This window comes from Morus notabilis, unplaced genomic scaffold (genome assembly GCF_000414095.1).
Source record: "Morus notabilis unplaced genomic scaffold, ASM41409v2 Scaffold396, whole genome shotgun sequence".
Taxonomy (NCBI): domain Eukaryota; kingdom Viridiplantae; phylum Streptophyta; class Magnoliopsida; order Rosales; family Moraceae; genus Morus; species Morus notabilis.
The window spans coordinates 223,100-234,734 of NW_010362367.1; the positions used below are offsets into that span (position 1 = coordinate 223,100).

Consider the following 11,635-nt stretch of genomic DNA (forward strand, 5'->3'; position numbering starts at 1 on the left):
GTTACGTACAGGTTGTGTCAATCCTAAATCCCTTAAAAAAAAAAAAAAAAAAAGAGTAAAAATTTCCCTAACGTTTAAATGTCAAAACGGACAGATCATTCGTTAATATTTTTATCAACAATTTTATTTTTCTTGCGTAGATTTCGCCTTACTTTTTGGTGGAAAGTGGAGACGTGCAATTGGCATATATTATTTACTAATGATTCTTAAGATCTGCATTTAAAAGGGCAAAAAAAAAAAGAAACTAGATCTGATATTATACATCAGATACGGTTGGCAAAGTCTTATGTTACAGACTTTAAGGAAAAGTTAAGACGACAGGAATAAAAACTAAATAAATTACATATATTACATATTTCTAGCCTCCTCACTTAATCACCTCACGGACTAACATCTTGCTTTAACTTAAAACATAATAATAATAATAATTAAAACAAAAAAAGGAGGAGGGGCATTTTCTGATGTATTTAATAACACGTTGATGGAGCTCCAGTGTTGATGTTTCTTTACCGCGCACTAAGGCAACTCTGGAGAAGTACTTGCAGTAGGACCAGCTACAAAACTAAGCCATTTGACGTGCTACAAAACTAGGGCTCCACGTGATTGCAGTTGCTGATTCTATGATTTGAGATAGCAGGTGCCGCCCTTATCATCACACTCTGAATGAAGGCTATCATCTACACATATAAAGTTCATTTGAATCTGAAACCTGAGCTAAACAGAAAATTTTGTACTGATAAAGTAACATATTATACAGAGACAGATTATTAGAAGATAATCAAATTGCAAAGTGAAGAGATCTATGTATGATAAATCATCTGTGGCTAAACTCTAAAAGAAAATTGTTATTAATTACCGTAGATGATGCAATTACCATATATGTGGTAAAATATTAAAACTACCGTATAATAAAATGGGACTCAGTTCTTTTATTTTCCGTAATATACACCGTGGTGATGCATCGGGAATATTAGTGCTCACCCTAAAGACGTTGCATAATTTTTGGCATTAACAGACTAACAGTTACTAATACTGACATATTGAGTCAGAACTTGTAATTGAATGACCATAAAGATTGCCATGACTGTTCAATGTTGATATGGCGACCCCTTCACGCACACTCAAAGAAAGAGTGCAGGTACTGAGACTGAAACATCTTTAATATCAAAAGTAGAAAATCTTACCGATGAAAATCCAATGCACATGATACTAAAACCAGGGAAATCAAACGGTGCCTTGTCAGAGAGGAATAGAGCTGAAACAACAACTTATCTGTATTAGTTTTAAAATTGACATTTACTATACCAAATAAAGCTTCAAATTGGATTTCCAAGTACCTGTTAGAGGAGAGAAAGCCAATGGAGAAATTACATTTGCTAATGAACCTATGCCTGAAATGCACCCTTGAGCCTTCCCCTGAAGCAAAATTAGTATATAAATAGTGAGGTAAGTCAAAGACTGCAGAATAATTCTGCAAGGGCATAACAAATTGACGTATGCTTGAACCAAGATACGCAATACCCTGCCTCATGGTAACCTTTATTCTAAAACAACGCTAAAGAGCACTAGTAGTATTGAGCATCACACACTAATAGAATATGTGTCTTATAAACTTACGGATGAAGCCCGCCTTCTCTTAGTTGTGCTGATTAGAGCCCAAGCATTTTTTTCCCCTTACAGGCAGTGTTTATTATAATCAACATAACTACTAGTCAAAAAGAAGAAAACTACCTGCTCATGGGAACCCACTTGTTTGGACACAATACTCCGCATCTGCATATCTCAAAGAAGAACCACTTAAGCTTCTGAAGGCTAGTAAGAATTAAACATCTTAAAATGGTTTAGAAACTCACACATGGTTGTACGAACACAGAAAATATGGAAAACATAGCAGCTGCGTAAGGAACCTGCAAGTGTTGAAAATGTTGGCATATTAAGAGACCATAAAGTGGCAAACACGTACTAGAAAGTAGAAACAACTGAGAAAATTGGCAAAACAGGATTGAAAAACTTGTGATTGGAAGATAAGTCTTAAAGAATTACCCAGAAGGACCATGCAAGGCTATAAACGAACGTCTGCATTCATACAAAAACGATATAAGAACTTATAAATATTGTTTATTTAAGTTATATTACCAAAAATGATATAATATAAACGTAAAGATATTTTTTTTAGTATCTCAAATCAATGTGTTCAGAAAGAGGTAATTAAAAAGAGAGGTACTTACATGTGCACAGCTAAAAAGGAGCCCTACTGAAAGCAACCTCTCCTCTCCTAGAAGAGGAGCTAATATGGGCATGAGAATGAACTGCGTACAACAAAATTTGCAGATTTATAGAGAGACGGATTGCAGCTAGAATAAAAACATTTATGAAAATAAATCAAAGTTCGTGAATTCTATTTTAAAAAAAAAAAAAAAAATTTAGTGAAGACGACGAGTAATGAAATACCTGCGAGATAGTCCCTGCGATCCCAGAAATCACCATTAGATCAGCAAATTGATCCTTGTTAAAGTGAAACTCAGCCTTTAAGTAGTACTGCAAGATAAATTTGGGTTTCATGAGCCAGTAGTTCTCTTTTATGTGGTCAAAGAGTACACATTTAAAATTTCCTACTATTCATTAGGACAAATTCTAGTTGACCCAAATTAAGCCTAGGTTGATGAGATGCCATAGCTAAAATCTTTAAATTAATCTTTCAAATATATGTAAAGTTTGTAGACATGAGATAACTGTATTACTTAGCACGAAAAAAGAAAATAGAAAAGTATTTTTGCAATACACGAGATTAATTGATGAAGTACCATCATTGAAGAATGAAGACCCACGTCCGCCAAATTGCTGAAAAATGCAACAACCGCAGCTTTCGAAAATGTCGGACTGCAAAATTGAGAAAATAATGCATTTTTTAACCTATCCTAAATTCTAACAACATGAAATTCTCTTGCAAATTTTGAGAAAAAAAAAAAAAAAAAAAAAAAACCCCAAACTTTGAAAATCCGCCGGAAAAACTTCACTAACCTGGTGTTCAACAACGCGACCATATCATCGGCCGAAGGCATCGATTTGAAGAGATTCTCTTTCTTACTTGAATCTTTGACCAATTCCTTAGCATTCGGCTTTTCCGTCGACATGATTGGAACCGAAAGATTGTCATCAATGACCGAATCTGGCAGGAAAACCCTCATATACACCAACGAAACCACCGCAAGCGATGCCGCAACCTGAAATTAGCAAAGAATAAGCCAACCTGATGAAGATCAAATGCGATTTTGATGTGCGATCTGGAAGAGAGAGAAGAATACCTGGAAAGTGGAGGCAGTGGAGAGGAAACGGGCCGTTAGGGTTCCGCAGACGAAACCGCACGAGCTAATTCCCGACAGGATTCCGAACGCTGAGGCTCGTCGAGCTTCGGGAACATTATCAGCCTGTACAATTTCGAAGCACAATTCAATTTCATCGTCATCGCTGTGAAGCTTTCGCGGGAAGAAAGGCTGTGACTGGCATGATGGTTTCAACTTTCTTATTCGACGCGGGTGTGGTGTGGAGGAAAAGGGAGAAAATGTGACCGTTGGTTTGGTGACGTGTAGCCCAAATAAATGCCATAAAGGCTGAAACTATTAATATAAACAGCCCAAGCCCAAAGAAAACAGTATCAATGGACAGCTTCATGGGTCAGTTCTAGTAAATTTGGGCCTATAAACTAAAGGCCCCAAGCCCATGTGACTCAGACGTCCTTTTTAGGTGTGTTAGCAATATAGCACAATCTTAAAAATACGCAAAAAGAAAATTTATACTACTTTGCAAATAGTAAAAATCAAATGATTATAATAACTATTAGGTAATTGTATAGCATAAAACATGAGAACATTATAAATTATAATAATTAATACGTAAAACATGTCATCCGGTGTAATTTTACCCCTTTTCTTTGGCTAATGAGTGAACGAAACGCTGAAATTGGAAGCATTTCATGTTAAGTTAAAGGGCGGAATCTTAGGCTTCGTTCATTCTACTGATTTAAATTTTTAATTTCAGTTTTATTATAGATAAAAGCTCTCACAAAAAGTTATTTTTTAACTTTTTCTGCTATAGTTAAAAGCTCTCACATAAAATCATATATAAACTCGAATTAAAAACTCGAATCAGCGCCTTATTTTACCAAAAAATAAAGAAGTAAAATTTTACCACATAGGCGAGAGCAAGACAGTGAACGCTGCCGTCAGAAATCATTGCAAAAAGAGTCTTGAAGGCGTAGTAGGCGTAGATGAAATTTCTTGTCCTGCTACACGCTAATATGCCTGTCACCAATTTACTTTTTTGCTATTATTATGATCATTTTGGGACAATTTATAAGATGATTCATTAGTAAAACAGGCAGATCCACCATCCATCATCCAAGCACTTCTTACAAGAATAAAATATGAAAACAAAACAATATCCAATCGCTTGTACCGATTTTACTTAGTTATTTATTTTCGCATTCACCTGAAGGGTAAAGACCTAGATTAAACTTAGGCAACATGCCTTGAACTATGAAGAACCGGTCCTACTATGATGTCCAAGTCTCGTGTTAAGAAGTTCCTTTTCTAAAGAAAGGACAAAACAAAAAACAAAAAAACAAAAAAGCGAGGGACAATAATATAGATCAAACAATCTACATTTGTCAACATTGGAAATTGGAATCGTCACTTTAAAAAAAAAAAAAAAATCGTACGTTGTCAACGTTGGAATCATCACTTTAAAGTGTTGCTTATAATTCTTGGTTTCTTTTTTTCTAATGGCATCCATAAATGGGTTGTTTGTAGACTTGTATCATTCTTCGGCCGCTACTGAGAGGACGTACACAAGAAAGCTACATACGTGGAGATGGACCGGCTAATTATCGAAAAGCCTTTCACAAAAGTCATACACAAAATTTAACGGAATCAAAGTGGGGAATCAAAAGCACCAGCTAGCCTCCCTGTAGTATACTTAGGAAATAAGAACGACAAAAGAAAAAATAAAAGAAATAAAGGTACAATGGTTGTTGTTTGAATGCTTTTATTTCCAATCTGCTATATAATGTGTGTATTGATAAAAAAAGAGTTGCCGTGAGATTCTTTAAAAAAAATAAATAAATAATGTCAATTAAGTAGATGACAAACCGAAAAATGTTTGATATATAGTAGGCCCTACTCATAACAAACAATAACTAAACCAAGAATTATATGCAATTAAATTGTCATTAAGATAAGTGATGTTCACAGCGACGTTTCTAAATATGTACAAGTGTACTGATAAATTCATTGGGTTCGCAAGTTTATACAAAAAGTTTGAATAGAAATTTAAAATTTATGAGAAAAAATATAAGAAAAAATTTAAATAGTGATTCGAACTTATAGACTAAACAGAGTTATTTTGTATAATCACAGTTATTTTGACTTTGGTTGAGCAGTCTCATTAAGTATGCTTATCTATGCCTAAATTTAGAGTATCAAAACGAGTCATGATTGATGAGGAAAAATATTTTTAAAGAGATCGGATATTGCATACCCAAGGGAATAATGGTAAAAGCCATTGGCATTGTGAGCAAAGATTTCCTTCCATATTTGTCAGAGAGTTTCCCTACGATAGGCATCATCACGAGTGTTCCTAGCCCTATGATCTGCACGGATATGAGATTAATAACACATCAGAAAATGATCATCAATAAGTTACGATAAGTTTAAATCCTTTGCATATTTGATGTGAATTAACATGAACGAGGACCAAATTAAGGATGGAATTTCAGTAATAATTTCAAATGTGAAACGAAATAATATTTACATTAACAAGCATACATCGCATCATTGTGTAGCGACTAGGATGACTAAGCATGCACAAAAGCATTTTCTATATGGGTCCAGTTTGCATTTTGCCCACAAAGTATGTCATTAAAAAAGAAAAAAGGAAAAAATAAAACGGTCGAACAATTATTTTCTTTGGGAAAGAGATTCTAAAGTGACAACTTTATTTTATTTTATTTTATTTCATTTTATTTTATCTTTGTGACTTCTTATTATTTAATGCTGGTTTTGTTTCCAAATTGAGATTACTTGATCTAATATTTATCTTTAATCCTCATCACATAAAGGGTCATTCACTTTTTTATCTTCCGGAAGAGGAAAACTAAAATAAGTAAATGAAAAGTATATATATCTGTACGTGGTGCTAAAAAAATTGAGACATATATACAATTATGGCAATCTCATAATTCAACTGGAGCATAGCAGCTGATCTAAATTAGCTAACCATTGAAACCAGCTGATTTAACTAAATTAAAGAGATTTCAAAATCGGATTCATCAATATAATTGAAAAGAAAAGAAAAGTCTAGGAACCTATATAATGCATCGGAGAAGATTGAAGAAAGTACATTAGTTATGGATTATTTGTTTATTTAATTTTAGAAAGGCTACCAATATGCACAAAGAAATACCGACTGTTGAATTCCGGTAAGGAAAACGGCCAAAGAGCATTGATCCTTTCCCGGACAAAGCGCGGAAATAATGACGTCAGCGATGGCCGGAATCGCCATGAATGTAGAAAAATTATACAGAAAGATTGTCACAAATAACCCCGGTAACTTTCCCATGACTATTCTTATTCTCAGATTTTACAAAGAAAAAGAAAACCAAGCGGAGTTAATTATATGATAAAAAAGCAAAAGCCAGTCCTTAAAATATGCAGAGAAGGTGGATCAAAGGAAGCGTTACATGTGATAGTTATGTGTATAGAAGATCATAACCGAAAAGGATTAGGCGTACTTTTTGGTTTTGCTTGCGTAGTTACACTAGGAATCTGTTTTTGGATTTTATTGCAATAATGATATATATGCTAATACTATACGTTTCTGATAGGAGAAGGAAAATCTGTTTGATTTCATTAATGAAATTAATTCCACAAAGAGCATGGACGCTTGGCAGTACTATTTGTAGACCTCCTATATATTCTGGCTCTTGATACTACCAAATCGCAAAATACTTTTATGAGTATATGACAAGTGTAGAGTGACGCCGCAACAATGACGCAGTTTGTTTTTTTTTTTTTTTTTTTTCTCAACTCTTTTAATTTTACTCTTTCTACGTTTTCCATTTTTTTCTCCGTTGATCTTATGGGTAATAAGAGATTAAAGAAGCTTAAGCGTTTGGTACACACAAAAAAAATAATAAATAAAGGGGGGCAATTGGATCATTGCTCTTAGAGAAAATTACATATTTTATCTTCTTAATACCTGAATTATTAAAATTGCCCTTTTAAAAAAGTCTACCATTAATTAGTTCTAATCTCATAAAGTAAAAATATATGTATATATATGTTAATATTAAGAGGTAAAAATAAAAATAAATAAAAAAAACTCCATTTCAAGAGTTATTTTTAAAAATGACCCTTACTTGCAGGTCCAGGTATGGGCTGAATGCCTCTTGCCCGTTTTATGTTGAGCCATTATCAACCAGACCAGCCTATAAACTCGTACTTGGGGTTGGGTCCACCGGAAAATTGGTGGTCAAACTTGACCTTTACCCTACCAACCGGGAAATTTCCGTAATTTAACATGAATTTTTTATAAGGTTTTCTTTGTGTCGTGTAAAGGAATTTATGATGAGGTTTGTAAGTCTCTCATTTTATTTTTATTTTCTTGTCTCCTAGTCCTCGAATATTTATATTTGAAGTATCAAACGACACGCGTACTCAAGTACTTATAAAAAGATTAGGGTTAAGAATAGAAACAACCATCATTAAATCATTTATTAAACATTTAATGTCATTTTGTAATATTCAAAACGATTAGAAGGAACCCATTTGTAGTTCACGTTCAGTGGGGCAAGCGACTACAGTGGAAATGTACGCAGACAAAAAGACACATAGTTCATCATGGGATTAAAGAGAGAAAAAAAAAAAAAAAAAAGGACAGTGTGGAATTTAGTGAAATTTTAGAAGGCGCGAAGAAAGACACTAATTTTGTGTAGTAGTAAAAAAGTGAGTAAACAAAATAAGACTGTGGCCCCTTTGGCGTGTTAGTAATTTTAATTTTGTCCCCATCACTTGAAAATGAGAAAACACCCTGAAAACGTTGCCCGTGTTTGTGAAACAGAAGGAAACTTCGTAATTGTACAAAAGAGAAAGTTGAGAAGATTTGTAAATGAGAATGCAAAAGATGTATTTAGCTATTGTTTCTCCCCTTAATAAATATGACCCAAATTATCTGTTTAATTTTGATGTCTTAATTAGTGTTTAACAAATTATGTTATGTCACGTCATATAAAAATTTAAACTGTTTTTTAACTAACTCTTTTGTAATTATTATGGAATGATTTGGTATAATTTCATTAGTTAGACACTAATAAAGATATTAAAAATTAGAGAAAAAATCTGACTCCCAATAAATAACACTTGTAAAGCCACTTCGATAAACGGTCAATTTTTATGTGGCTGGACATTCGCTTTACGTCTAAGGACAAAGGAAGCAAGTAACTTTCACCTAAGCTTGAAGCAACAACAACTAAATAGAAGCCACTGGAAATGGAACAAAATTCAAACATGAACAGAACGCTGCTTTGTTCTAAAATGTTAGTGGAAGTGGGCTACAATACAAAACATGACGATATAGGCTTCTATTACACCACAATATTAAAATTCACAAAAAAAAAAAAAAAAGAAAGAAAAAAACATGCGGAACAGATATCAATGCAGATTTTAACTTATTTTGAGAAGTTTGATTTCGTAGCATTTAAAGTAATGCTGTACTTTTGCTATAATTGAAGGTAGTGCTTATGTTAAAATTTGAAGATCGCTACAAAATTTGAAGATATTCTTAAAAAAACAAAAAAAAAACAATTAAGCGTGAGTTACAAGCAAGAAGAAGATTCAGCTATTTTTTTTTTTTATTTGTCTAACAATAAACGTGCAAGTACATACAATATTAAAATTTCTAAATGGAATCGACATTATGCATTCTCAAAAAAATAATATTATTGGTCGAATATTTACCCCCATTAAAGAAGAAGAAAAGGAAAAGAAATATGAACAAAAGAATATTTACAGAGCATGTATATAGCACCCCAAAAGAAAAACAGAGCATGTATATAGCACCACAAAAGGAAAACAGAGCACGTATATAGCACTACAATTTACATGGAAAAGGAAAACTCCCCAAAAGGACTCTATATGCATGATTTTCAATAGAAAAGGGGCAGTGTAATGTGTGTGCGTGTGTATTCATCAAGCTCTTACTACTTCATTTTCTTTTTCTTTTTCTTTTTCTTTTTTTTTGGCTCATTATTAAGCTCTTACTCGTTGTTTGTAAGATGGAAGAATATTATTGCATGGCAAAATACACACACACACATAATATATATATATATATATATATATATATGAGAAACAGAAGTTAGTAGAGAGGTGTTTAGGTTGCAGAATTACCACTTGTTGAAAGCCAGTGAGGTATATAGCAAGTGAGCATTCATCTTTTCCGGGACAAAGCGCAGACATAGTCACGTCGGTGATTGCCGGAACCACCATGAACGTCGAGTAGGTGTGGAGGAATATCGACATGAAAAGGTGTCCCAGCCCATACAACTTCCGTTCCATTTCTGATATATTATCTCTCTCTCTCTCTCTCTCTCTCTCTCTCTCGCTCTCTCTCTACTCCTAATCAACCAAGAAGCAGCTAAAAAATGAGAAACTGCACCTTCCACCCCAATGCTCTACTCTTATAACTACATATAAGGAGCACTTTCGACACATGCATAAGGACCTCATTTTAAAAGCACTAAAAGCGTCACTTTTATAATAATTTTTCTTTAAAATATGTTTCAGTACTCTTTTAGTTCTGTCTGTTTCAATTTTCAACTTCACTGTGTGGCAAAAGATAAATTACTGCGAGCGGCCACTCTACAATAGAGAAAGACTGGCCAATCATAGGCCTACAATTTATTTGGAAATGAAAAAGTCGATTAAGCCCTTCTTTTTTCTTTTTTCTTTTTTCTTTTATTCTTTTTCCGTTTTGTTGCTCGTTAGTTAGGGATTCTTCAGTTGTATTTTTGAGTTATGATGATTTAAGTATAAATTTTGAGTTAAATTTAAGTTATAATTTGAGTTAAAGTTATAATTTAAGTTTGTGTTTGATTGTGTACATTTGAGTTATGATTTGAGATGTAAATCTTTTTGAGTTTGTGTTTAAGTGGGTCAAAATTTGAGTTTGTATTTAGATAGTATTTTAATAAAAATTCAATGATGATAGAAAATTTTAATAGGGTATATGGGTGGAGTTTTCTTCATCTCTTCGTTGTGAACGCATAAAAAAATCATCTCAATCGGAATTAAAATGAAAAAGTTATAGTATTTTTAAGAATATAAAAAATATTGTTTATTAACTTAAGTTTTAGTTTAGGAACTTGAGTTGAATGAAAAGTTTGAACTCATATTTTAATCCTACAAAATAACATGAACTTAAATAAAATTATAATTTAAATTTAAATTTTTTTTGAGTTTAAATACAAACGAACAAGCCCTTAGATCGGTCAAATCTCACATTAGTCCTTAGGCTTTTTTTATTTTTTTATTTTTTTATTTTTTAAGTGCCGAAAAGTGAAGAAAGTGGGATTGTGAAGCTATGATGCGTGGCTTGCAAGTTCATGCAAAAGCCTAAGAAGATGGAGAAACCCCCCGCAACTTTAATTTGTGGATCGCTTGCACAATGTAATTACGTTTTGACGCGTGCAAGTTTTGATAATTGGCGTGACATTCTCCCTTGATCCAATTACTCTCCGTCAAGACTCTTGGTCATCCAATCAAAAGAAAAAAAAAATACTATAGTCAGAAATAGAACCTTCCCACACAAAAAAAAAAAATCCCCTCTTTCTGTTAGATTTATGCAATAGTAAATGTGGTTTTATTAGCATAAAATAGATTTTAAATCGATAAAGATCAAACAACCTACAACTTCTGAATTTCTCTCTCGTCTTTGCAATATTTTTCGTTTTTGCTTCTTTCTTGGGTCTAAAAATCTTCACTAGCATACTTGCCATGAAACTGCAAATTAGTTTGTGCGTGTTTTCTCTAAATGATACTGTGTAAATTAATTTGAGAGCCGAAGTGAATGGCTAATATATAGTCTACAGACTACAACGCCGTAGGCACATAACACTTTTTTTTTTCTTCCCTTTAATAAGGAATAGACCTATATGTTGATGGTGGAATTTCGTTAACAAAACTTTACCGGATTACCCCATAATAGTCCGTTGAGTTACTGGTTTAGAACTTATGAAACCACTTATGATTTCACTGAATTTACTTCACAATACTATTTACTTCACTGAATTTACAACACTATAGCACTTGAGTTTTCCATATCAGGATCAAAATTTACTATTTAGTATAGACGTTGCACTTACGGTGCCACTTTTAGGTAAGTTACAACAAATCTATTCTGTTTTCTTTCATTTTCATTTTCGCGAAGTACGTTCTACATTTTGATTTTTGACGCATTTGTTACTCTGTTCCTAAGAATCGGTTGAAGAATAGTTCTAAAATTTGAAATTTATCATACTCAATGGAAGAGATACTGGATGGTGAGAATTTGGAGAAAGTTAAGTTCTGAAGGACATTCTTTA

The 11,635-nt window shown here is 33.1% G+C and overlaps 1 protein-coding gene across 1 annotated transcript; it reads right to left on the reverse strand.

Moving 5' to 3' along the window:
• Positions 1 to 230: 230 nt before the first annotated feature.
• On the reverse strand, positions 231 to 9,757 carry LOC21397451 (hippocampus abundant transcript 1 protein). Its single transcript, XM_024167988.1, has 14 exons — positions 9,444 to 9,757; positions 5,536 to 5,647; positions 4,189 to 4,301; positions 3,306 to 3,428; positions 3,022 to 3,224; positions 2,805 to 2,880; positions 2,452 to 2,538; positions 2,229 to 2,309; positions 2,044 to 2,076; positions 1,854 to 1,907; positions 1,732 to 1,773; positions 1,338 to 1,416; positions 1,185 to 1,255; positions 231 to 677 (listed from the first exon to the last, which is right to left on the reverse strand). Exons 1-14 carry the CDS (start codon positions 9,609 to 9,611, stop codon positions 588 to 590), a joined length of 1,332 nt encoding a protein of 443 aa, XP_024023756.1. The 5' UTR covers positions 9,612 to 9,757; the 3' UTR covers positions 231 to 587.
• Between the last annotated feature and the right edge of the window lie 1,878 nt (positions 9,758 to 11,635).